We start from the raw sequence: 27,504 nt of genomic DNA, 5'->3' as shown, positions 1-27,504 counted from the left end.
AGGTGGGATGGGGACAGCAGTGGAAACAAGGGTGTGGAAAAGTACTGCTTGAGTGGAAGACATCCCAGAATGGTTTGGGTTGGGTGGGACCCTCAAAACCATCTCATTCCAAACCCCTGCCATGGGGCACCTTCCAGTAAATCAGGCTGCCCTGATTCCCACCATCAACACCTGACCACTTCCATGGAGAACTCCAGCCTTCAAAAATTAACATATTCCCTCAGGAAAATGGGAGCCCAGCGAGGATCCACCCTCTCCTGTGACTTTCTTTCTGCTTGACCTAAGGCTGGTGAGACCCTCCGTGGCTCTTACCATGCCGGGACGTCTTGAAGTTGACGGGGTGGAACCCTCCGGTGAGAGCGGCCGAGGAGTCCGTGATGTCCGTGTCGAAGTCCCGGCGTCTCCTCCGGTACACCACCACCCCCACGGCCATGAGGATCACGATGAAGACGAAAATGGCCACCACCAGCCCAGCGTACAGGGCCACATCGCCTGTGGCCTCCAGCACTGAGAGGGATTAAAGACACAGAGGTGAAAAAAGAGGCAGCAGAAAAGCGCATCAAGACCCACCATCGCTCCCCAATCCCACCACTGACTCAGGCGTGGGCAGAAAGACGTGCCCTGGGCCTGCTGGAAAGCCTGGCAAGAGGATGGAAGGCGTTTTCTAAGAGCAGGATGTCAAGAGCAATGCCAGAGAATGAGATGGAGGTGAAGCCCTCAGACCTTTGAAGGACACCGGGTCACAGCTCCTGCAAACTTCACCTGAGCACCAAGGGTCCCAGAAACATTAGGTTTCTGCAGCTCAGGCTCATGAAGCTGTGAGCAACCCTCACATCCTAACAGAAACAACCCTGAGGAGCCCACAGGAGCTTAAGAATGGGTTTTAGTTGTTCCATCTTCCCACCCTCTCCTTGCCCAGCTGCCAGGGAACCCCTACCATGGATTCAACAGAACAAAACCACAGGAACAAACAAAAAAAAAATGGCCATGAAATGAGCACTTACGGTGGCTTTTGGGCTCGTTTAGAATTCTTTTATCTGTTAGGAAAAACAAAGTTAGAAAAGAAAAAGGTGAAGGTGATGATGGGGATGAGATGAAACAGAAAGTGGGAGGTAAGCCAGCCCAGGGTGGGGGAGATCAGTATCATTCCCTGGGGCATTCCAAAAGCCAGATAACAGCATGGTGACAAGGACATCCCCATGCCCAGGCAGCAAAGGGGACAGTGATGTCACGCAGCAGCAGGTGGCAGCACTGGCTGCCTTCAGCGTGCCCACTTACAGGTTGCAGCACCATCACCATCATTATGGGTTTATTTCCTCAAAAAAACACCTCCAGAACTCTCAGCAGTGACCCAGGGAAGGTGTTTGCATGGTGTGGCTGGGAAACCCCTCCTGTTGCCCTGTCTACCCACAACCAACTTTATTTCAGCAGAGGCCCCAAACCTACGGGGGGGAGGACAAGGGCCTCAATGCCAGCAGCACATTTAGGTGCCCCAAAATCCCCAATATCTCTTCCTTCAGGTAAGAAATAGCTCTGGAAGGGGTGAATCTGCTTGAAAACACCTTTTCAAAGACACGGCCTAAAACCCAGCCAGCAGTGGCTGCTCCATCAGCTTGGAGGCACAGCCAACACAGCGTGGCCAAACACCGGAGCGCCACAGCCAGTGGCATCTCCTGTGGCCACGTCCCCATGCCCCTGGCTGCCCTCCCGGGTACTCACTGTGCAGGCAGAGGCCGTCGGTGCAGTTCTTGGAGTCCAGCAGCACGCCACTGCAGTCCTTGCCGCCGTTGCGGGGCGCGGGGGCCGCGCACTCGCGGCTGCGCCAGTGGGTGCACTCGGTGCTGCACGCTGACCACTTGCTCCACTCCGTCCACGCGCCGTCCACTGCGGGCACCGGACACGGCGGCGTCAGGGAAACCTTCCCGCTTTGGGGAGTGTCATCGCAGCACTTCCCAAGGACCAGCTTGTGCCAACCCCCTGCCATGGGCAGCGACACCTTCCACCATCCCAGGCTGCTCCAAGCCTCGTTCAGCCTGGCCTTGTACACTTCCAGGGACCCAGGGGCAGCCACAGCTTCCCTGGGCACCCTGTGCCAGGGCCTTCCTGCTCTCACAGGGGAGAATTTTTTCACAATGTCCCATCTAATCCTGCCCTCTGTCTGTGTGAAGCCATTCTCCATTGTGCTGTCACTCCAGGCCCTTGTGTTTCTTGTATACTCCCTTGTACTGGAAGGCTGCTATTAGGTCACCTCAGAGCCTTCTCGTGTCCAGGCTGAACAATCCCAACCACAGCCTGGGGTACAGGCAGCGTGGGCATGGCAGTTTCTGAACCCTCCTTACCTGGGCAGAGGGTGGTGCAGGTGATTTTCTGGAAGGGCTGCCCGTCGCAGAAGGAGCCGCCGTTGAGGGGCGCGGGGTTGGTGCAGGTCCGGGTGCGCTTCTGCCAGCCCCGGCCGCAGCGGTTATTGCACGGAGACCACTCGGACCAGGTGGACCAGCCACCATTCACTGCGGAGGAGGTGGGCAGGGTTAACTCTGGAGCCCAGTCCATCAGCTAACCCTCAGACTGGAGCTAAGCCTTGAGTTCCTACACCTTCTGTGACTCCCCGTTGCAGCTCAGCCTCATGAACAGCAAACCACAAAATTCTCTCTTGTGTCACCGCCCCATGCCCGAGATGCTCAAGACTGCTTTGGTCCTTTTTCCACTTGGCAAATACTTTTATGTCTGGCCCTGAGGAGAGCTTTGTTTCATAGCAAGGTTCAGCCAAATACAGCTTTCCAGCTGCTTTGAGAGTCAGAGCAATCCATCTGGATCCAACCTCCACCCACCCTCCTACCCAGCTGAGAATACTCGGAAATACCTCCACTCCCACCCCTCAAACCTCTCCTTGCTGCCTGTGGAAGCCATTAGAGGCTGCTGTTCTGCAGATATTGGTTATCACCTAATGTAGTGCACTCAATTCACTCCTACCATTCCCAGGAAGTGCCCATATTCCCCTTGGCTTGGGGACATGGCCAGCACCCAAGGTCCCCTCCCCGGGGCGCAGGCCGGTACCATAGACGATGACGGCGGCCGTGGTGCTCCGGCGCTTGGCCACGATGTTCTTGGCCATGCAGGTGTAATTGGCAGTGTCCAGCAGCCGGGCCTGCTTGATGATGAGGTTGTGATCGATGGTGATCAGGAAGTTGGTGTCCTGGGTGGGATCAATGACATCCTCGTTCCTCAGCCACTCCACCTGGCAGGAAAGGAGGGGGTGGGGATGAAGCCATCACCAGACCAATGATGTCCTCAGCACTTTAACTGACTGGACAGCCTCGCCTCCGACTGGATTTATTTCTCCTGGAAAACTGGGCCAAACCAGGCCTGACTGGGGCACCTTACTGGTGTTTTGGCCAAGGGTGAAACACTGCGGCTCCCTCCAACACACAGCTCCCAGCGGCTGACAGAGCTGTAGGCAAGGAAAGCTCCACTACCATGGAAGGAAATCCCATCCGTACTGATTTTCCCAGCCCTCAACTCCCACTGGTGGCTGCTCCCATCCAGACAACTCACTGGGTGCCTCCTTGTCAGATCTTCCTTCTGAGGCACCTCAGGAAGAGTGGGAGAAGTGTGCTGAGCGGGTGCTGCCCAAAATAAACCATTCTGCTGAATGAGAGCTGACAGGAGATGATCCAGGATGGGGTGGGATGGGGTGGGACACCCCACCATGCATCCCTTCAGGAGCTGCTCACCTCGGCCTGGGGGACCCCCTCGGGTGGGCGGCACTGCAGCAGCACCTCGTGCTCCAGCGGGACCTCCTTGCCCAGTGGCTCCTGATCAAAGTTCTTCCGTAGGTCTGGGAAGGGGAAGGAACAGCCAGGGGTTACCAGCCTGCTGCAGGAACAGGGCAGCCCCCAAAACTCTGGTGAGCACCTCAGCACCAAACATCCTCAAGTCAGGAAGTCCCTCTGGCACAGACAGCCAGGGCAAAACGTGTCCTGGGAGGAAGGAGCTGGAGAACCATGTTTTCCAGGATGGATTTAGGGCAGCACATGGTTCTCGAGGATGATACATTTCCTCCTTCATGTGCTTGCAAGCTTATACCCCATCCTGTGTTTTCCTTTTGGGGCTAACCCCAGCGTATCCACTGTTCCTTCATCCCTCCCAGCAGAGCCCCTCGGGATGTGGGGGACACAGCAGTGTCCTGCTCCGGAGGATGGGAAGGAGCAGGAGCATCACTAGATGGTGCTGCAATCCTCTGCTACAACTCCCAGAGCTCCCCGTGTGGCTCCTGAACCCTCTGCTCCAAAAAACGCCATGGAAATGTTCAAGACCAGCCTTGAGGGGCTTTGGAGCAAGCCGGTCTAGAGGAGGGTGTCACTCCCCATGGCACAGGATTGGAATGAGGTGAGTTTTAAGGTCCCTTCCAACTCAAAACTTCCTGTGATTCTATGATCCTCTGAGTCTGTGGTTTTTCCCAGACTAAACCCTTCAGCAGTGCAGCTGATTCATCAGCCCTCTCTGTTTTGGATAACACGCTGGATTATTACCCCTCTAAATAGCAAAATCCGTTTGGGACCGGGGAAGCCTGGCTGTCCCCCTGCAGCCCCGCCACGTCACTTGCTAATCCAGCAAATTCAGGCGGGCCCAGCCTGACTAAGTGGCCTTTCCTGGGCTGACAGCCCCGAGCAGCAGCTCAGGGCAGTGACATGTGACAGCAGGGGCTTGGAGCTGGGATTGTGCAGGGTGCCACCCGCCGGGTTATTATGGATAATAAAACCCTGGGAGTGCCACCGCCCCGGCAGGTGGGCACAGCGACTCTCAGGAGCAAGACTGGGATGGGTGGGGGGAGAAAACTGGGGCCACCATCCCAGACTGATCAGAAGGGAGCTTTGGGGACGGGAGCAGCACTCACAGGCGATGCGGACGTAGGCCCGGCGGCTCTTGGTGGTGCCCGCCGAGCTCCAGGCCACGCACTGGCACCAGTAATCCTCCAGGCCAAAGAGCTCCTCCACCTGCTGCCGGGACACCTCGATCTGCACCTCCCGCACCAGCAGCCCTGCACGGGGACACAGGCTCGCCATCAGATGGGCAGGAGCGTTCATCTCTTACCTTAACACACGGGAGTTGCATCTTCGTGTTCGGACTCGGTGTTTATTAATTCTTATCTGTATTACAGCCTCAGGAATCGTGAGCTCTAACTAGCAAGTGAGAAAATGGAGGGGTCTCTAACTCTTTCCAAGGTTATTTACGTGCTGATCGCCCAATAAAGAGATGACACCTGTATTATTTATACTTTTGACCCAATAACCGACCACCCAAGGCCTGCAATGAGGACTCTTTCACCCAATAAGAAAAAGCTACTCAAAACTAAGAAGAAGGACTTAGAAAACACCCTAAATTCTCCATCTTGCCCCATATATATTACTATATACTAAAGCCTTAAATCCCAAGTTTTGCACCTTGTGAGATCACACAATACTAATCTAACTACACATCCATAATCCTGGTGCTATCACTCAATTTTGGAAGCCTGTTCCACAGCCTCAAGTCAAACATAGTGCTTACTTAAGGGTTAGTGCCTGTTAGCACAGAAAGCCTGAAATTCTCAGCCTCCAGACTTCCAACACAGGAGCAGGGAAACTGAGGCAGCACCCAAGAGGGGCAGTGCATGTACAAAGCTGGAGGACAGAGATTTGGAGGCTTCCCATCTGGGGCCGGCACCTCGCAAATCAGGGAGACTGTTCCCTCTGAAGGATGGTTTGGGGATGAAGCCGGGCAATGGATCACATGGAAGTGCCTCTTTTTTCCCCCAGTCTGGCTGAGCAGGATCAGAATCTCTCCACCATTTCTCAAGGCATCACCCTCCTTCACCAGCTCTCTCCCACATGGCCAGCATCCCTGTCTGGACCCCTTTCCACCCACCAGGGTCTGAAGGATGCTTCCCCCAGGCTTTGTTGTGGGGAGAAACCACCCCTGTCTGTGCCACTTAAATACAAATATAGCAAGACAAATAAAATCTTAAAGAAATCAGCCTGGCCATGGCAAGGGGGCAATGACAAAGGTGACACCACCGCAACCAGGACATGGTCCCCTGGACTGCAGGAGCATCAATGATCATCACCAAGGGCAGGAGGGACTCAGGGCTCACTTTTCCTTATTTTAAGCAATACCTGCCCATTTTTTCTTTTCAGTTTCTATTTTAAAAAGGCCTCAATTTCACAGTGATCGAGAGCAGTATGCTCCCCAGCTGTAATTTTGTTGCAGCTCACTCCCAGAGCTGTGAGGAGCAATTACTGTCTCCCTGCCACCTTCCTGCAGAAGAGCTGACAAGGAAATACAATTTATTTTGTCACTATTCAGGGAAAAAAAAAAACCAAAAAAAAAAAAAAAAAAAAACCCACAAGAAGAAAATCCCAAAAGCAAAGGTATTTGGGCCAAGCACTTTTAGGAAACTTTGGGATTTTAAAAGGACCCAGGATGGAGATATGGCTCCAATCCATCTTGTCTATCTGGGAAGCTCTGGTGGGATGAGCACCCTGGAAAGGTGGGAAGCATCCTGCAAATGCCCTACCTCTGTCCCCACTGAAAGCAGTGACTACCCAAAACTGAAGACCAAGCTCATGGCACACAGGACTGACTTCCTAAGGGCTTCCAGGCACCCAAACAGAGCCGCCCTGCCCGCCTGGCCCTCCTCACCCAGCTGAATTATCCTCTCTGACTTGGCCTATTTTTGCTTTCTTCCGCATGAAATGTTTTGGATCAGACGCAGTCAGAGCATTACTGAGCCAGGCTCATTCAAGACACGTCATCTTAAAAGTTCCTGGTTTTTTTCTTTTCCTTCTTCTTAAAGGTCCCTTTTTCCAAGCTTTTAACCAACGACACTTAAGAACTAACCATGTTAACCCGTGCCTTTGTGCCTGGCTTTCCCCCGTGCCCTTTCCGGCAGCTTTTCCGAGCAGCGCCAGGCGCTGCAAATGCAGATTTTTTAGCATGTTAAACCGCTTTGGTTCCAGCTCTGCTCTCCTTAGGGAGGCTGCCAGGCAGAGATGCCCACACCGGCAGCTTTTACATGCACAGCATCACCTGCAGGCACTGTCAGTTCGCTCCCTGATAGCAGCAATGCCAGCTTTGAAGCCTGGATGCAGGAGGTGTGTGCTGCTTCCTTCCCAAATTGCCCGCACACAGCAGGATGGACTCTGAGAGGGAGATGCTGGGTCAAAGTAAATGAGCTCCCACAGCAACAGGTTGCCCAGATGGATGCCCCATCCCTGGGAGCATTTCAGGCCAGACTGGATGGGGCTTGGAACAACCTGGGCTAGTGGAGGTGTCCTTGCCCATGGCAGAGGGTTGGACTAGATCATCTTTAAGGTCCCCTCCAACCCAAACCATTGCAGGAGTCTGTGAAATAGAGTTTCTTTCCACACTGCACATCACTAAGGCATGAGACCTCCTCCTACAGGATGCTCCAGGGAAATGAGTCCTGACAGCAATTAGACAAATTAACAAGGGGGGGATTCCACCCAGGGCTGGACCACACAGCTCAGATGTTGCCACCAGAGCTGGGAGTCCCTGACTGTGAATAGTGGAAAGCTGGGAGGGTGAGAGGGCAGCTCCATTGCTTCCTCCTTGTCCTGGCTCCATGATCTTCCCCTAAGCATCCTCCACAGCCACGTGCAGGCCTTTGGCTCAACCCAGTGTGGCCAGATGCTATAAATAAATTTAAAAAATGAAAAACCTCTTGGCAAGGGCTGCTTGGTCACTGACCAGCACTGGCTCTGCCCTGCAGTGGTGAGGGTTTCAAACCTGGCCTCTGCAAGAGCTGGGAGGTGGAGATGCACCTCGAGAGAGAAACAGAGTGTCCCCTGCTCGTGTCAGCCTCCAGAGAAGCAAAGGGACAGCCTGCCTGGGCATCTCTGACTGTTCTTCCTGCCTGGGCATCTCTGACTGTTTTTCCTCTAGAGGAAAAATACCCCATGAGTGGCTAAAGCAACTTGAGGAGGAAAGGCTCAAAAAGCTGCAGAGGAAAGAAAGGCTCTTCCATTTACAGAGCAGGTTCAGGGATGCACCTGAGCACAGACTGGGAGAGCAAGAGACACCAGGGAAGGGCAAGGCTGTGGGAAAAATCATAGGGACAAGAGGAGATTCTGCCAAGATACTGGTGGCTCCTCCAGGCTGGTGAAGTCTCTCCTCTAAGCCCAACCTGCCCTGCCTTCCAAGGCTAACACCAGTGCAGTTCAAAAGGCTGCCTCGATTTAAAGCCCTCTGGATGCCACATGCACAGGGGTTTGCAGAGGGCAGATCTTACAGGGGAAACGTGACTGTTGTTCTCCACTCCTCATCAGCCACAAGTACCAAAACTGGTGCAGAAAAGATGGGTGCAGAGCTAAAGCATCCCAATTTTAGCAAATCCACTTTGTTACATGCTATATCCAGCCCCACATCTTGTTCTCATGCCAGGATGTTTCAAGGCATGGACCAAGCAGCTCTGCAGAGCCCAATCCCATGGAGTAAGAAACCCCCCTCTAAAATGCTTAAGCCACCTTCTCACCCGTTGCAGGCAGCCAGAGGCTGACTTATCCTCTGAGGCAGAAAAGAGCTCATTTGCCATCAACAGGCATTTCAAATCCTACCTGCAATTGCTCTCATTACCCATTAAACACTTAATCCCTCTGCGAACCTGCATAAGCTGCCAGCCTCTGCCACCCCTCCTGGCAATGACTCCTACATGTTGATTAGGCATTTTGTAGGAAAGCAGTCCTGGTATTTTGATGGTTTGGGGTTTTTTGCTGTTGTTGTTGTTGTTTTTAAATCGGATTTTAACATGCTGCCTTCAAAATCCCTTTTAAGAACCCCAAGTCCTGCACAAGGGTAAATGTGAAATCAGGCAGGGTGACTTCCCCAAGCTTCTGGGGGGGTTGTGGTGACCACAGCACCACCACGGTGCTTTCACCAGTGGTCTGGGAAGCCCACCTGGAGGAGAACCATCACCAGCATGGATGTGGCAAGAGGGAAAAGAGCCTGGGAAGCAGGGACAGTGGGAAGGCAGAGGGATGCTGGGGCGGCTTTGCTCACCGGTGACCTCATCCAGGCTCTCCTTGGCGACGTGGTCGTTCTGGTTGACCCACTCTCCGTTGCACTTGAAGTAGATCTGCGTGGCGGGGTTGGCGCGGCACACGAGCTCCACGGGCTTGTTCTTCACGATGTAGGCGTCCTGCGGCTCCAGCAGGAAATGCGGGAGCGTCTCCGCCGGCGCCGAGGGGAAGGAGTCAGGCAGCACATCGCTGTACTCCAGCCCTGCCAGGACACCCACAGGGTCAGGAGGTGCCCCGTGTCCCCATCCCCGCCCGCCACACAGCGCTGGCAACAACGCGAGGGAAAGCAAGAACAGGGCTCCTCAAAAACCAGCCAGGAGAACCCCCGTAAGCTGCAGAGCCATGGGATCAATCCTGTTTCACCCGGCCCCCCATCCATACCCCGAGCCCAAAGCCTGGGTGATCTCACTAGAGGACACTGCCAGGGGAAAAGCAAAACAATCCCAGGTCCAGGGATAGTGATGGGGACACAGGGGGCTCCAAAGGGGCTGGTGTCCCCCACCCCCAGCCTCACAGCCCTGAGGAATGCACGGGCATGCTCCGAGTGAAATGCTGGCAGGGCTTGTGCTGGGAACGCTGACCACATCGCCAGCACAAATGTCAGACATCCACACCTTCGCTGGAGCTGCTTTTGGGATCTCACCCCCTGCCAACACTTGGATCTCAGCATCACCCAACAGGTGAGCTTCCAGCCCAGCCACCTCCAGAGAACATCACCAAAGGTGCCACCACCAGCATTCACACTATCCCAGAAAACAGGGGTCTGTGCCCTGGGGAGCTCCATATTCCTGCTTCTTTGCTTTCAAAAGCCATCTAAATGCAAAAACAACTGCAGGTCATGTCTGCTCAGGCCAGGCCAGGAAAAACCTTGGAAAGGGGTGAGCAGCTCAGTGCTCACACAGGAACGTTATGCCTTAGGAGTGGGAGCCCCAGGGAGCCTCATTCCCAGCAGCAGCTTGGGAAGATGCTCTGACTGAAGCTGAACATCATCTGCAGGAGACCTGTTTCCAGCCCATTAGGATCAACCCCAAATATCACAGGAGTAATAAAAACCCCCACACAGGTGCACAGGGATGCTGCTGCTTAACCTGTTGTTCCTGGGAATCTCACTAGCAGTCAGGTCACATCTCAAGGCTTTTCTTTACACTCAAAGGAGTTATGAGCTTTTCCTCCTCCTCTCTTCCCCCAGCCAGAGCTGTGATTCTCAACTCCAGGCACTGCAGCGTGCAGGAAAACAGTAAATATCCCCAGCCCTGCGATAACATCTCCAGAGCTGGCAGGGAAAAGAAAGGAGCCCACTCCCTTCATCACCCTTGGCAAGGAGCGGTGCTGCACAGAGAGAATCAGAATCCCACTCTGTGAGGAGGAGGAGGAGAAAAAAATATAATCAGATGCATCAAGAAAACGAGATGACCAAGCTTCCTCCTGAGCAAAAATCAGTGAGGGAAAAAAAAAAAAAAGCACGAGGTCAGTCGTTTAAAATCCATTTAGGAAAATTGACTTTCCATTTCCATTTAACACAGCACTAAGGGAGAGCGGTAGGACATTTGTCATAATCCATTAACTGCTCTTTTGGAAACAATGAATTAAACTCCGGGCTAATTTCTCTCTCTCCCTGGCTGGCTCTTCCCCACCTCTCTGCTGCTGGTTATTTCCTCACTTGCAGACCTGTAATTTTCCCAGGCCCTGTGGCAGGCAGGGAGACAGGGAATGCCAAGGTGTGTGACCCCCACCCTGAGCAATCCCACCTCTGGGACCACCTCAGGCCACTGCTCCTGCTCCCCTCTCCTGCTGAGCAGCCTTCTACATGTCACAGCAGCAAATATCCCCTTTTTTTAATTTGCTACTCAATTTTTCATGCACTGGGTTGTTGTTTCGTTGGTTGTGTGTTGGGTGTTTTTTGTTAATTTCAAAAACCGCTTGGACGCCGTGGCTCTAAATTCCCTGGCAGAGGAGGCTGGCAGGAGATAATCGAACTGGCAACAGAGGCAGCCAACAAAACTTCACTCATGGGCTTGTGTGAAAACCTCCCCGATATGATGCTCCCTGCATCCCTGTGGCAAAGTCAGACCTGAGCCTGGGAGCTGGGAAGGGGCACAGGTATCCTAAAGAGCCAGGTTTTTGGAAGGATCTTCCCCCGTGGAGGTGACACCCCGAAGTGCACATGGCCCTGATCCAAAACCAGGGCCAGGAGGAGAGCTCCTTCTCCAGCAGCCAGCACCAAGGATATGTTTGCTCCCACCTCACCACCGCTCTGGTGATGCTAAACAAGAGTTTAGGTCACCCGAGAAGATCTGGGAGCTGGGAGGGGATGAGTCACGGCCGGATGGGGATGAAAATGCCGGATTTGTGACTCACCGGGATTGTCTGCAGTGGGAAGGGTGAAGGCTGCCGTGGGAGCCACCTTGGGCCCCCAGCACAAGGTTTGGGGCTGAGACACTCTTGGTGGTACCAAAAACCTCATCCAGACCCTGCTCCAAAAGGAGGGCTGCCCATATAAATGCTGGGTCTTCAAGGTTCTTCTCCATGTGGCCACAGGGACTTTGGGGATGAGGGTGGGGCAATAGGATGGTGTCACCAGCCAGATCCAACACCTGCTTTTGGTGGCTACTAAAACCCGCTGGGTTTAAGGTTTGAACCCAAAATACCTGAACCTTTTAAGCAAGGAGCATGCCGGGAAAGTTAAAATCCTGCAAACTCACAACAGCTGAGAGATCTTTTGTTTCTGGCTAGGAAAGATCTGAGGCCAGAAAAGCAGCTCTAACAGGAGGCAGGGGAAAAGGATGATGGGTTTTGCATGGCAGACTCACAACTGGGGCCATGCCATGGAGCCCCAACCCCACAGACTCCCCACACTCAGGGATGGGAGCAAATCAAGGGGGAGGGTGATTTTTCCATTCAGACATTAGCTGGGGAAAAGCATTTGCAGCTGGGCAGGGCGTTTTCCTCCAGCACGAAACGGCCGATGCTATTTAAACACACTGGGGAAGAATTAAGGCATGGGAACAACGGGGACTTTGGATGAGAAAAGGGAGGAGAAGCATGCTGGGCACATTTATCACGAGCCATCAAGCCAGCCTTTCATCCCCGTTCCCCACGCCCGGCCACCCGCCGCATGGGAAACCTCTGGCTCTGCCGACACTCATGGGGGGGCCCCCAAAAAATCCACACACGGGCGGTGGGGGGAGAAACACGGCTGCCTCTGCAGGAACAACTGCTGCTGCTGCTGCTCTGTGCCCTGGCTGCCCAGCAACAACTGTAAAACTCCCCCCCAGAAAAAGGCACTTTCCCAGGGGTGCAAGCCCATCACCCCCGGCGGCCGCTGCGGCTCCGGTGCCGCCCGAGGTGACACTGTGGCCCAGTGACCGCAGGAGCAGCAGGCACACGGGAGGTGCTTTCGCCTGGGAAAGCAGGAAAGGAGCCCTGCACAGCCGGGATTTCCAGTCCTGCAGTCACACCAGCAATAAAACTCCCAGCAGTGACAAACTAATAAATATTTGAGAGCGCGCTCGGCTGCCTGTAATCATCTCCCTGGCAGACGTCTGCAGGGGGTTCCCATCTGCCGGCTTCCCTCCTTCCTGCTGGAGGTGGGTGCCTGCTTCCCACATCTCTCCCGGGGTTTTTTTTTAGGAAGTCCCGGGCTGTCGCCATCCCACAATCTCACACTACTTGGGGCGTGGTGTTACGGGGTGTCTGGAGCTCTTTGGGGGGAGGCAGAGGCAAAGAGGGGGCAGCTCCCAGCTCCACCCACGGGACCAAATCCTGAAGCCTCAGGGATGAGTGCGGTAGGAGCAACGAGAGGAAAAGGGAGGAGGGGAACAGGCACTTCTTTTCCTCTCCCCATCCCTCATCACACATTTTAATCTGCTGGGGCTGAGCTGGATTATCCGCAGCATCTGTTCCCTGGGGGGCGATTTGCAGATGTTTGCAGCCAGCTCTTGCAACTTGTCAAGATCCATGACCCCAAACCCACCCCACCCCCCAAAGGGAGCGGCCCCGGAGCCGGGATCCAGCCTTAACCCCCCTCCATCACCCCAAACACGTGGCACCAGGGATGGCGAGCCCGGGAAGCAACTCCCCCTGCCGCAGTGGCCAAGCAAACCTCCCCAGGAAAGCGTTAAAATCCTCTCTCCTGCAGTTGTTATCCCTCCAAATATTTGGAAGATTACAGGAGCATTAGTGGCTGCCCATCACCCACGGCCACCGCCATCCCTCCTCCCACTACCAGGCAGGCAGGGATGCGATGTAAGGATGCAGGGATTAGGCTGGGATGCCTGGGTTTCTCCAGCTCAATCTCGGTGGCTGTGGGCGTTTAACCCCTTCTGTCTCCACCTCCCCACGTCCCTGCCTGCCTCAGGGCAGGCGCTGGCTCCTGGGAAGGCTGGCAGGGAATAGTTAAACCTGCCAGGTGGGTTACAATCCTCCTGTAGAAATGAAAAAATACATGACAGCTTATCTCCAGCACCACAGGAGGAGTCATCTGCCTTCCCAATCCCCCTTCCCAATCCCCCAGCAGGGATGGGAATGGCTCTGGCTCCAGAGACAGAGATGGAGGGGACGCCCCAGCCACCAGCTTGGCTCCAGGAGGTGTCTGAAAGGCTGGAGAGGGGCTGTCCCAGCCCCAAATCCCCCCTTCTATTGCCTCCTGGGAGAATGTATGAACAGGCTCATTTAGAGATTAGTGCTCTTGCCATTTAAACTCCAGCAAATTTTGACGCTGGAGCCATGGCATGGCTCCCTGCCATTCCAGAATCCCTGCCTGACTGAGGGCATCCCTGCTGCCAGCTCTGGAGGGACACAAAGGCATCCCACCACATCCCAGTCCATCCCAGAGCTCAGGGGGAACCTCAGGGAACCAGCATCACCAGTCCAGGCCTGCCCTGTTCCCATGGGCTTCCCATTGCCATTGCGCCAACTTTGTGTCCAGTGGTAACACAAACCCAAACTTCCCATCCTAAAATGCATCCTTCCTCCCCCAGACATCATCCTCTCTGTCCCATGCATCCCCTTCTCACCCCTGCTCTGCCAAATTCAGCCTCCCACATGCCCATGTGGGCCCCCAACACGAAGCCCCATCTCTGAGGGGGTGACAGCAGCGCAGGTGGCACCTTCAGAGGCAAAGTCTCCCTGAGGCAGAGCAGTGCCACCCCAAGCCACTGCCCCTCCTCCGGGGTTACATCCCATGGGAGACACAGCAGGGAGAAAGGGGCACAGCCCGAGACACAGGGTGTAACTGAGCACGGGTTTGGGAGATTGGAGGGCACTCACATCCAGCTCTCCCCCTGCTGCCTCCTCGCACAGAGCCCACAAACCCTGTGCCTTGGAAAGCCTGGGATTGTTCAGACGCAGGCTGGGAAGTGCTGACGAATGTGAGATGCAGGGAATGTAACAGGTCCCCAGGGCTGCAGCTGGCTGATGTAACCCCCGGCCTCATTAACTCAGTGTGGCTCATTAACCTCTCCCTCCCGGGACGGGACAGCCCCAAGCTGCCAGCAGAAGCCACAAAAGTGAGTGTGGGACCTTCAGCTGTAGCAAGGACAACCAGTGGTACCCAATGCCTGGGTTCAAAGTGGAATTTATGGAAGGAGTTCTTCCTTGTGAGGCTGGTGAGACCCCAGAATAGGTTGCCTGGAGAAGCTGTGGCTGCCCCATGCCTGGAAGGGTCAGGCCAGGCTGGATGGAGCTGGGAGCACCCTGCTCTGGTGGAAGGTGTCCCTAGCCAGGGTGGGGGCTGGAAATCCACAATCTCTAAAGGTCCCTTCCAAGCCAAACCATTCCACGAGTCTACCAAACCTCCAGTGTGGAGCAGGGCTGGGGTTTGAGCTCAAAAAGCCACGGGGATGCCATGCTGGTGGGGTGACCACCCTCATGCCCCCGAAGCTTGGCAGCTCAGCAGGGGTTTCCACAGAAACCCAGCACCCTGCTGTCTCCTGGGGTGTGCTGGGGTGTGCAGAAGGTGTTCTTCTACCTCTCTGGCCCCCCAAAACCTGAGCCCATCCCCTCCTGTTCCCATCAGCCAGGAAAGCACCTGGAATCCACATCTGGCCTCTCCACCTTTATTAATAACTAAACCTGGAAAGAACCACTTAACCTTCCCCCCCAAGCATCTCTGCCTGACAACCCAGCTCCTCTTCCCCCACCGGCTGCCCTCTTCCAGCAGCTTCACACCCCCTTCCTGCCAAACTTGGCATCATCCAGCCCCGAGCCACCCCATCCCTGCACCCCACGGCCTCCAGCTCCTTCCAGAGCCCACCCAGCCCGAGAGGGATGGACAGACAGGCATTTCCCAGCGGGTTAGAAGTCCCTCCTTGTCCCTCCCGCCCGGCGACAGGCAAACTTCATAATTAGAGAGCATTCCTCCCCAGCGTGGGTAATGAGGGGGTGCACCCAGCCAGCCCTAATTACACCCTTGGAAAAAAAAATAAGCAGATTCCTCCTCTCCCAGCTAAAGGAAGAGCCTGCAGCTGGCCTCCCTCGCTGCGTACCTTTATTAAAGCAGGACTGGCTGGACGGGGATGGGGAAAGGAATGAAGAGAGCAAAGCCTGTGCTGAGGAAAGGGTGGGAAAGAGGAGCTGGGCAGCCCCACGGATGTCTCCACATTCAATGGCCTTACTGATGAAACCCCACCTCACTTCTATCAATAAATATAAAAATAAATCGACTTCTTAGCAAAATCCTCAGGTCAGGTTTTTGCAAAGCAGCCTGAAGGGTAAACTAATGCAGGGTGCCCTGGCATAGGACATCCAAGCACAGCATCTCTGTGCACCCCCCTGCAGCACCCTTGGGCACTGCCACAGAACCCCTGCATACCCCACCACAGCCCCTCTGCGCCCCTGCCAGCCTCAGGAGTCCCAAATTCCAACCATCCCCAACCCCCCGAGGAGAAACACCCAGGCTCCGGCAGCACCTCCCATCCTGGGAGCTGGAAAGAGAGAGATTTATCTTGTCGATTATGCATTACACTGGAGTATTTATGGAGCCACTACTCTTTTGTTTATCTTTATGATTATGATAATCAAAGGCGAAGCCTCCTGAGAAGTGTAAACAGCTGAGATCCCTTATGGTACAAATCTCTTCATTTTTCATTATGTGGATTTACAACACGGCACGGGCAGATTGGAGTAAATTGTTCCTTATTTCTGGTTTTAGCGGAGCCACGAGCTTCGCAGAACCCCGTAAATACCCACGGAAAAGACAGTGAATTAAAATCCAGAAAAAAAAAAAGAAAGAAAGGGAAAAAAAGGAGGAGGAATTATGTAGCAAATCCCTGTTACACTCTATTGTGCTGGTTTCTTTTGTGCTGTTTTATACATTCCCTTCAGGGAAGCAGTTTTGTTGGAAAACTATCTCCAAATTTCATCTAGCGCTGGTTCTTGTTACGGGCACAGACACTTCCCTTTGTGCTATTTTAATTCCATTGTCACGGTCCTCTTGTCAAGTTTGTTCTGTTTACTGAGCTACAACGTTATTTTTAATGGATATAATAATTATATGAACTTTTTATTTATTTGCTTTGGCCCATGAAAGGAAAGCGCCAGCAGCAGAGAAGGCGGCAACGCGCTGTTTATTCACATGTACGGCGTGTGCCGGGCTCCTGTTGTGAAAAGAACAATCATTTCAACAAGAAAAGAGAGGAGGGAGAAGGAAACAGGGAACAAACAGGGACTCGTTGCCCTGGTTAATGCCAGAGAGTCCAAAGAACTATTAATTATCCTTCAAACTGCAGCAAACCAACTGGAAGCTGTGAGCTCTCCTTGGAAAACAGAGAAGGGGGAAAAAAGGGTGTCTTGTTCGACTGAGCACTGCAGTTTGGAAAATGCTAACTCTGGGAGAAAGCAAGTCGACGGTTTTGCAGACAGAGAGCGATTTCCCCTTCACCCAAATTACATACATATTTCAAAATGTAAATTCCCCAGCGTTCCCCTTGAGAGTGCAACTTTTCAGGCGGCTGTTTTGCAACGGGTGGGTTTTCTTTCTTTCCCTGAACGTGCAAATCCGGAGGCGACCGCCTCGGCTTCGGGCACGAGAAGCAACTTTCAAGCAGCAGCAGCAGGAGCAGCAAGCAGGGCTGTGAACCACCCAGTGCTCCTCAGCAGGAGAGTGATGCTCTGCTGCCCACCAGGCATCCCAGCTGGGAGCATCCCTCCCTGGGCACGCACATCCCACCATGGGCCGGAGGGGAGCAGGTTTCACCCTCTGAGCACCCCAATGCCAAACATCCAGGCGGGGACAACCCAGCCAGGCCCTCTAAAAGTGGCTCACAAGGTTTGGTAGTCCTGTGTGGTGGCACTTCTGTCCCAAAATACAGAGAAGGTGGCTGTGCACGTGCCACCCCAAGGAAGCCAAGGCACTGGCACGAGCCCGACAAGGTAAATCAAGAAGTTTAGGCAGCTGGCTGCAAAGAAGGGAGCAGCAGTACAAAAGGACCAGAAAGCTGGGGGGGTTGCGTTTGGGTTTCTTTTTCCCCCCCTCATCCTTTTTGTCCTTCTCTCGCCCACTCTCTCCTCCCGGGAAGCCAAGGCTGGCTGGAAGGACGCTCCCCGCCGCCTCCAGCCAGCCTCTCCGCAGGCCCCTCGCCAGCTGCTGCCCTACTTTTCCCGGCGTGTTTCCCACTCTTCTCCCGCAGCTCGCTCAGTGGCAGGCGTGGGCTGGCAGCGGCACCCGCTGGGGCACCACCCGCAGCGTCCGCAGGCCGGCTCCCTAACCCTGTGCTGGGCTCCCTGTGCTGGGCTCCCTGTGATGGGCTCCCTGTGCTGGGCTCCCTGTGCCCGGGCTCTCTGTGCTGGGCTCTCTGTGCCCGGGCTCCCTGTGCCTGGGCTCTCTGTGCTGGGCTCCCTGTGCCCGGGCTCCCTGTGCCTGGGCTCTCTGTGCCCAGGCTCTCTGTGCTGGGACTCCCTGTGCCAGAGCTCTCTATGTCAAGGGCTCTCTGTGCTGGAGCTCCCCAAGCTGGGGCTCCCTGGGCCAGAGCTTCCTGTGCCAGAGATCCCCATGCTGGATCTCCCTGTGCTGGGGTTCCCTGTGCCAGAGCTCCCTGTGCTGGGCTCCCTGTGCTGGGCTCCCTGTGCTGGGGTTCCCTGTGCCCAAGCTCTCTCTGCCGGAGCTCTCCTTGCTGGAGCTCTCTGTGCCATGGCTCCCTGTGCTGAGACTCCCTGTGCCTGCGCTCCCTGTGCCATGTCTCCCCGTGCTGGAACTCCCTATGCCCAACCTGCCTGTGCCCGAGCTCTCTGTGCCAGGGCTCCCAGTGCCCGGGCTCTCCGTGCTGGGACTCCCTGTGCTGGAGCTCCCTGGGCCAAATCTCCCCGTGCCCGGGGCTCCCCGTGCTGGAGCTCCCTGTGCCAGAGATCCCCATGCCCAAGCTCTCTGTGCCGGGGCTCCTTGTGCCAAGGGCTCCCTGTGCCCGAGCTCTCTCTGCTGGAGCTCCTTGTGCCATGGCTCCCCAAGCCGGGGCTCCCTGGGCTGGATGTCCCTGTGCCAGAGATCCCCATGCCCAAGCTCTCTGTGCTGGGGCTCCTTGTGCCAAGGGCTCCCTGTGCCCGAGCTCTCTGTGCTGGGGGCCTTGTGCCATAGCTCCCCATGCCCGAGCTCCCTGTGCCTGAGCTCTCTGTGCCAGGGCTCCCAGTGCCCGGGCTCCCCGTGCTGGGACTCCCTGTGCCATGGCTCCCCATGCCCGAGCTCCCTGTGCCCGGGCTCCCTGAGCTGCATCTCCTTGTGACAGGACTCCCTGTGCCACTGGAGCCACCCACCAGGATCACCTCCAGCCCCAGGACAGGCCAGCTCAGCGGAGAGAGGCACTGCAAGCAATGCTGCTCTGATCAGAAATCATTTTAATCATCACATTATTATTAATAATAATAATTATTATCATTATTATTATTAAATCGTTAAAGAAACAACAGGAGAAAAGGTCCACTGTGTGCCTTAAATTCCCCATTAATGCAGCTGGGGGAGGAACATCACAGGAGAGGCTGATTAAGGTCCCTTTATTAAACAGTCTTTAAAGTTGCCCTTAATCTTTCAGATTTGTTGCTACAATAAAAAACCCTGACAACGACAACAACAAAATAACCACCACAAATGGAGGCTGGGAATATTTTGCTTTTCGTTGTCCTTTCTCTGTCCTTTTCTTTCCTTCTTGTTTTACTGCAGGGACAAACAGAAGGAAAATGTGGGGGGAGGGGGAGAAACAGGGATAGAAAAAGATTTAAGGGAAAAAAATAATCCCTGCTGATGCTGAATGTGAAATATTAAGATTTTTCTCTCTCTCCCCCCTCTTTCAGCAATATCCTTATTAAAGAATAAGCCCCCAAACCATCCGTGAGACTAGCTTAGATGAGAAGGCTTCCCCATCCCCTTTTCTGTACCAGGATTTGATCCCTGGAGCCAGGGATGGAGGGCAGGTACCTCAAGCCCATCGTGGCTTCCCTTTGTGGCACAGAGAGAGGTGTCCAGCCGGTGGCCAAAGGATTTTAGCAATTACCTCCATCAGTTTTATTCCTTTCCCTCTAAACCCCGCAGCCAGCTGGGCTCCCAGCACCTCACACCTGCTTTAACACAGAGAAAAAAGTTGTGATTTGATAAAAGCCACGAGGTTTGGGGGTTTTCCTGGTGCCTGTTTTCAGTGCCTGCCCTCGCCTGGCATCATCACCTCGCCATCCACACCGGGAGCAGGAACATGCCTTGTGCTCCCACGGAAGGAAACCCCTACAAAAAACAAAGCTTTTCCCCTCAGGCTCCCATTTCCACGGAGGAGGGGAGCCTTCAGGAGCTTCCTAGCGTTGTTTGGCACCCTCCGCCCCTCTCTGGCATTTCAACACCACGGGACCCACGTTGCTGCAGGTTTCTTCCTTTCTCACCGCTGGGAATTTCCACCTTTTCTTCTCTGGACAGAGCCCGTGTTCCCACACCACCGAGCTTCTCTTTCCTCCCTTTGTCCTCTGGCACACACATTCCTGCCCCAGGTGGCCCAGGCTCCCTCCAGCATCCTTTTTGTCTCAGCGTGGGCACCCCTTGGTGCCGGAGCTGCCCGGGCTGGAAATGCCCTGGTTTTGGGGGTCTGTGGCACCCAGGACCCCACCTGGAAGCGTTCCTGCTGATGCTGTGACCTGTGTCCAGCACGCCAACAAGTCCACGCTTCCTCCCACGCCTTCCTCTCCCTCTCCTGGTGCTAAATGTGAAAAACAAGGTTTATTTTTTTGGTAAAATTTTAAAAAGTTTAATTGAAGACAATCGGAGATAAAAATAAAGCAAAGAGTTAACAGCTGGGTGCTTGGCATTCAGCCAAGAGCACACTTACTATTTTGGAGACACTTTTAAAGCACTTTTTCTATTATATTAGTTGCATATTTATAGACTTTCATGCATATTCAAAGTTTCCTACAAACTAATTTATATAACTTTTAGGAACTGTTTAGCATGGCCACTCTTTGGGTCTGCCTTTTTTAGGGTATGAGTGTTTCTTGGTTGTGGTTTGAACTTATTTTTATTGTTACTTTTAGTTTGGGTCGTGCTCTATGCTTTCCACAGAAGTTAAGTGTTGATAATTAGCATGTCAGGAGTAGACACTTTAAGCATACTATGTTAACTATTGCTACTATCTTTCATTTTTGCTACTAGCAGAAATAAAAACGATATCTATACAGTAAAGCCATTTTAACATTATATATGTAGCATTCATCTTAATACTTGTGAAAAGCCAACAATACAATATATATTTATAGTCTATATAAATATAAAATATAATATTATAGATAATAATATGTTAAATGTTATATGTTATATGATATAAGATATATGATATGTTATATGTTATAGATAATATATCATATATCATATAATAATAGATACATAATGTATAGATAATAAATATATAAATAATATAATATATATAACTATATGTTTATTGTTGTATATTTTATATATATATATAAAACAATATACTATAAATTCTACAAGAGCCCAAGGTATTGATAAAAATTGACCTTAGCAATACCTTAGCAATAAACATAAAAATTGACCTTAGCAATACACATTGACAAGGAAAATTAAGTTCTGGGATGCCGAATTCAGAGACGTTTCGGTGACAAACGCTCTGAGCATCTCCAAACGCGGAGCGTGGCTCTGGTGGGTGCAGGACATCCCAGGCAAGGGCGCAGGGGCAGAGCATCACCCACACCGAACGTCATGGAAAAACGCAGGAAAAGAAAGCCCGGTGTCCCCCAGCCTCTTTTCTCCTCGCTGTCCGCCAGCGGCTGCATTTCCATACGCGATTTGCACTAATTGCTTTAACTAGGGCCACGCCGCGGGTAATCAGGGTCATTAAGCGCCCTCTGCTCGGGCCGGAGGCGGGCGGGGCGCGGGGATGCGGCTCCGATCCACCCCTCCCTGGAGCCCGACGGGCGCACGGGGTCTGGATGCTGCCCCACTCCCGAGCCCCCCAGGGACGGATCCTGGGGATTCCTGCTCGGAGGACTGGGTTGGGTTCAGACCAACACCTGAAAACCCCCAAATCCTCCCCAGACATTTCCTGAACGAAGAAAGAAAGGTGTTGTCCCAGCCTTGGGGGACAGGAGGGAAGAGCCAGCTGTCAGTGACCAGGGGACACACTGGGCTCTAAGGCCAAGCCCTGGATCTGCTTCCCGGCATTCCCAAAGCATGGGAATATTCCCATGGAGAGCCCTGCTGAGGGGCTTAGCCTCGGGAAGCCCCCAAAGCCCCGGCTGCACCTCCCAAATTAACCCTGTCCCTGCTGAGGGAGATGTCTTGAATTCAGCCACGCTGGGAGAGCTGTGGATGATCAGCCAGGAGAAGGAAAGGCTCCAGCGAGACCTTAGAGCCCCTTCCAGTGCCTGAGGGGGCTCCAAGAGGGCTGGAGAGGGACTTTGGAGAAGGGCATGGAGTGCCAGGACACTGCCTGAGGGCAGGGTTGGGTGGGATATTGGGAAGGAAATGTTCCCTGTGAGAGTAGGGAAGGCCCCGGCACAGGGTGCCCAGAGAAGCTCTGGCTGCCCCTGGACCCCTGGCAGTGTCCCAGGCCAGGTTGGATGGGGTTTGGAGCAGCTTGGGATGGTGGCAGTGGACTTGCAAGGTTCCTCGAAGGTCCCTTCCAACCCAAACCATTCCATGCTTCCGTGGTGTCCACCAACACAATACACAACACATTCCACCCCCTGCAGGCACTGCTAAAACTTAAAAAAGAACCACAAACGCTCCTTTGGAACCCAAACACCTCCATCCCAAGGAGATGAGACCCCAGACCCACAGCAGGGGTCCCTCTGGCATGCCTGACATCCAGGCTGGGAGGTGTAAGGAAACATCCATGCTTCCAGGAAAATGCACTGCAGCCCCCTTCCTGCCGGCCCACAGGGACCCATTACACTAACAGTGTGTCCATTCAGCCTGATATATAAATTACTAATGTAAATTAATGGATAATTGAAGCCCTTTAGTCCTAAATATTTAAATTATTTAACAGGCAATTAAGAGCGAGGGAGAGAGAAAAGAGGAAAAGGGGCCTTAACCCCAACAGGCAGAAAAAAAAATATAAATGAAGTGTGAGGAGAGCAGAAAGAGCTGAACATACACATTTTAAAGCCAGGTTCATTTTGTTTGAGCCAGGCTGGTGTTACAGTGGATGCCCCCAGATCTAGGGGTGCGGGGAGAGGAGCATCCACCAAAGAACCCCAGCGAGCAGGACAGACTCTGATCCACACCTTCTCCAGAGAGAAAAACTCCATGGCTTTGTTTGTGAGGCCTCTTGGTTACCAGAGTGATTACCAGAACTTCCTGGCATGCCAAAACAACACTTTTAGATCACTTTTTTCATCCTCCCTACCCCTAAGCTGACAGCATTCCCTTCTGTAAAACCATTCCTGACTCCTTTTTTAAGCTGATACAAGCACAAATGCATTTATTTTAAGCGTTTTCACTTCCTTTTTTTCTTTTCCAGGTGGTCTATGTGGCTGTTTCACTCTCTGCATCCCTCTCCAAACACCCTCAGGCAGGCAAAGTGGTCACAGTCCCTGATAAAGGCAATCCAGCAGGATGCTGGATATCATCTGTGAAATGAGGTATTCTGGAGAGCCCTCCCAACAATACAGCGACAGCAAGGAACAGCTCGGCGCTCAGAAACACGGTGTTTCCTCCTCCAGCTTCCACCCCAAAGTGGCTAGGGATATTCCCAGGGCTCCCCTGGGAGCTGGGAGAGGTCATAAGGAAAAATGACCCGTCGAGAGAAGACGTCACGTGGGAAAAGCAGGATTTTAACAAAAGCAGGATTTTAACAAAAGCAGCGCGTGAGCCTGAGCGGGCCTGTGCGTGCCCGGGGACGACACCGAGGGCAAGGGGGGCTCGAGACAATAGTGAATAGACTCCAGATTATATCCTGAACTGGCAGCCCCACGGGAACAGGGTTATAAAAACCCTTTTTATTTTGTTTGTAGTCCAAAACAAACAAGTACATAAAAAGCTAAATGCGGAGAAGCCAGACAGGAAGTGAGTAACATCTGGGAAACATCTGGCCCTGGCCGTGCCGCGGGCCCGGCCGCCGGCGCAGCTCCCAGCCAGGGGAGCTCCCCAAAACCTCTGCCCCAAAAGGGGAAAATGTGCTGGGGGAAAGGATGCCCCGGGCAGCACAGGACACCCCGGCACAGGGCTCTGAGCACCCCCTGAGCACCACAGGAGCCTCCGAGAGGGAGCATTGAGGATGCCCTAAACAGTGCAAGACTGATCCAGGGCTCTGAATGTGGCAGGGCACCCTCTGAGCACCACAGGACACTCCCCAAATGGGCTCTGAGCATCTCAGGACACCCCCTGAGCATTGCAGAACATGCAATGGGGCTTTGAGCATAAAGGATGCCCCGAGCAGTGCAGGATACCCTGGTGCAGGGCTCTGAGCATCACAGGCCAGCCCTGAGAAAGGTTCTGAGCCATAAAGGATGCCCTGAGAATTTCAGGACACTCCAGTCCAGGGCTCTGAGCACTGCAGGAGGAAGGCAGGCTGGCCAGCTGGCACCAGGGCACTCTTTCCCAGCCCTAAGAGATGTCCCACATCCTTCTCCACAGGAGAGAGGAGGTCCTGCCCAGCAGTCAGAGGGGCTGGAGGTATTTTCTTCCTTCTGGTTCTCATCTCCTGCTCTTACTCCTCCAAAAGCCCTGTGCAAGAGCCTCCCAGCACTGCCCCGTGCACAGACCTGGGAAGCCCAGGGAGGCTGCAGGGCCTGATGCTTGGGAAGGCTCCAAGGCTCCAGCCAGGCTGCAGGGAGGAGAGCTGGCTTGGCAGGATCACCCCTGGCTCTCCTCACCGGGGAATTCCCCCGTGGCTGCCAGCCCCAGCTGCCAGCCCACATCTTCCCTCTCCACCCACCCACAGCCAGCAGGGCGCTCTGGGGGCAGGAAAAGGGGCTTGCAGAGCTCTTAGGTAGCAAGGAAAGGTGCAATGAAAAGAGCAGGGATGCTCAGGTCTGGACCACAGCAGGAATCACTTCTGTCTCCCCTGTGCAACTCCAGCTGCATTTCCAGCCAGGAAGTGCAAACAGCCCCCCTCAGACACCTGGAGCCACTCTGCTGATCCTTCCCTGCCACACTGGCTGCACCGAACTCCCAGCAAGCCAGCTTCCCTGAGCTCCTCGGACAGGCTGGGATCCCCCCAGCTCACCAGACAACCCCAAAGCACCCTCAGTTCTCCCCAGAACATCTCCTGGGCGTTTCCTGAGCCATTCGCTCTGGCAGAGCCCAGGATTAGCACTTGGGGTTTTCCAGTGGGGAGGATTACAGCTCCAGCTGCAAGGCTGGACCACGCTGGAGAGGGAGCAGCAGCTGGCTGCACAACATCTGGCCCTGCTGCTCATTTATTCCCCACGGTGAACCCATGGGGAATAACCAGCACGTGGGAGACTGGTGAGGGCCACCAAGGGCACTGCTCATGGCCCAGGTGTCCCACAAGGGCAGGAAGGACAAGGACACCTCGTTTGGGGTGTGCTGCAGCCACGCTGGCAGCTGGCCTGCATGTGGAGCATCTCCCCTTGGAAGAGCCCAGACACGATGTAGGGAGGGAAGGGAAGCATTAGGGGTGAGGATGGAGATGTCAGGGAGGAAGGAAAATAATCACAGAGTGGTTTGGCTTGGAAGGCACCGTAAAGAGCATCTCATTCCAGCCTCCTGCCAAGGGCAGGGACACCTTCCACTAAAATACCAGAGGAGGAAGGACAGCATTTGGAAAGGGAAACAAGTGAGGCACATTAATGGAAAAAAATATCCAGCAGGCTGGCAAGGTTAAAAAAAGCAAAAACACTGGGACACGGAAGGATAGGGAGACCTAATTAAAGAAGCCTCACCCAGAACACGCCAGCAGCAAAAGGCATCTGATGTGTCAGGGACAGAGACGTCGGGTGCTGCGCGTCCCATCCCGTGTCACTGCACACCCTGCAGCAAAGGGCACAGCTCCCACACCCCAGAGCCACTGCACCACAAGGGTCAGCACCTTGCTGTCTCATTTCTGGTCATTTCTGCACCAGCTGATGCCCATCCATAGCTCCTTTTTTCTGCGATTACATTAAAAACAGCTCTAGCTGTTAGAAAGCTCCAGCATCAGGAGCTGCCCAGAAGAGTCAGACCGCACTGCAGGAGGTGCTGAGAGCATCTGTGCTGATAAATTTGGCCTGGCTGAGGGGCAGGCCAGCTCCTGAAGGTGTCTGAGCACATCCAGGCCGTCGGGGCAGGAGGGTGATGCACAGGAACCCACCGGAGCCAGGCAGCCTGTTCCCACCATCCCTCACACGTGCTTTTTCTTCCAAATTCCCGGCCTAAATAAGGCTTTGGGGAGGAAATTAATGAAAAGCAAAGCTGATTACAAAGAACAATACAATGACTCAATCTGTTTCTTTTACCTCGATTGTATAAAGCTTTTACATTTATGAAGGTTTCTCTCAGCACACAATGAAACAGCCCTCTGAGGGAAGCAGTAATGGCCCTGGAGACTTCTGAGCAAGACTGGACAAAGCATCACGGGAACAATCCCAAAGGAAGGACCAGATGATCTAACAGGTCTTTTGCATCTTTAATTCCTCACCCTTTTCTTCTCCCATTTCAGGCACGGGTTGGTTTTTGTTTTTTTGTGGTTTTGGGGTTTTTTTGCTCCTGCTGCTAATTAGATCTTAATTTGGGAGCGGCTGGTTTGCAGCACGTGGTGTAAGCAAGAGGAGAAACATCGGAGCCCTAAATGACAACCAGATCACAGAGATGGGGGTCCTTATTCTCAGCATGGAAAATCCCCCTCTGGAAGCAAACAGGCTGTAAAATGCTGATATCCTTTTCATACCAGGATGAATGAATACTCCTGCAGCCACCAGCAGCTTCCTGACACTCATGGGTCACATCGGTGCCAGCTTTGCACCTCCTCCCTGTCCATCCCCACATCCAGCCTCTTCACCAGGGCATGGGAAGGATCTCCAGAGTAGTTTTGCCTATCCAGGCACAAAGGGAAAACCCCACCAGCACAAGACACACCAAAACAACCTGAGTTTAGTTCAGTCCTAGTAGCCAGCAACTCTCCTGGCTGCCCCTGTGCAGAGCATCTCCCAGGAGAAGGCAGCAGGATGCTCTCCCCAGCACCTCCTCCTCCTCCCTGCCGTTTGCTGGGCTGTTTGGATCACCTTCTAGCACCTGGCTCAGCGAGCTCAAGGAGCTGAGCCGAGTAGTCTGCGATGAAATCAATGAGGTGAGGCAGAGGCAGAAGTCTGAGGCCCTGCCCTGGCGCCCAGCCCCGCCAGGGGACAGTCACTGTCACTGCCAGCACAGCCCCAAGCACACCCGCGGGATCCCTTCGGTCGGAGCAGACCCCCAAGGCCAGAGAGCCCAAGCCGTGACACACCCTGTGACACACCCTGTGACACACCGTGTGACACACCCTGTGACACCCTGGACACCGCCAGGGACGGGGACCCCACCGCCCATCTGTGTGGGGGTTTCTCCAGCTGCATGTTTCCCTCTTCCCTTCCCTGCTGGCTGAGGTACCAGGAAGGGACAGCCTGCCCCAACTGCCTACCACACATTTTCCCCCTCGAACACGTCATTTTCCCCCAAAATTCGGACGTTCAGGCTGTCTGGACTCTGCAATAGCCTTTGCGGACCCATTTGCCTATCACCCTGAAGTTCAGGTGTTCAAACTGTTCTGTCACAGACACAAAACCCATTTTGAAGACGTCAGCACCCATTTCTCCTCGTGACCCTCACCCACCGAGCTGTTTGTAGAGAATCAGCACCCATCTTTGCAATCTCCACTGGAGCACCTTCATACCTCGAGGTCTACATGGAAGATCAAGAAGGGACGGGGAGTCCCCAGCCTGCTCCTGTGGATGTTACTGCCCTCCTCAGTGGGGTCAGGGCCCCACCACCAGCACCCCTGTGGGCAGACCGCCCTCCCCTGGCCTCCCT

General features: G+C 53.9%; 1 protein-coding gene across 2 annotated transcripts in view; it reads right to left on the bottom strand.

Moving 5' to 3' along the window:
* UNC5B (unc-5 netrin receptor B) overlaps positions 1-27,504 on the bottom strand; it is a 55,856-nt gene that overhangs the window by 8,745 nt on the left and 19,607 nt on the right. Inside the window, exons 2-9 of one of the 2 annotated variants that reach the window (XM_063406295.1) lie at positions 9,055-9,276; positions 4,895-5,038; positions 3,732-3,835; positions 3,055-3,235; positions 2,340-2,507; positions 1,720-1,884; positions 1,005-1,037; positions 313-507 (exon numbers count right to left, since the gene is read on the bottom strand). In XM_063406295.1, coding sequence (XP_063262365.1) covers positions 313-507; positions 1,005-1,037; positions 1,720-1,884; positions 2,340-2,507; positions 3,055-3,235; positions 3,732-3,835; positions 4,895-5,038; positions 9,055-9,276 — 1,212 coding nt within the window. The remainder of the gene's footprint in view (positions 1-312; positions 508-1,004; positions 1,038-1,719; positions 1,885-2,339; positions 2,508-3,054; positions 3,236-3,731; positions 3,836-4,894; positions 5,039-9,054; positions 9,277-27,504) is intronic. The other variant, XM_063406296.1, reaches the window with a different exon arrangement.

The sequence above is a fragment of the Prinia subflava genome, chromosome 9, assembly GCF_021018805.1.
Source record: "Prinia subflava isolate CZ2003 ecotype Zambia chromosome 9, Cam_Psub_1.2, whole genome shotgun sequence".
Taxonomy (NCBI): Eukaryota; Metazoa; Chordata; class Aves; order Passeriformes; family Cisticolidae; genus Prinia; species Prinia subflava.
Note: the sequence above shows the minus strand (reverse complement) of the source record. Positions and strands in the feature narration are given on the sequence as shown.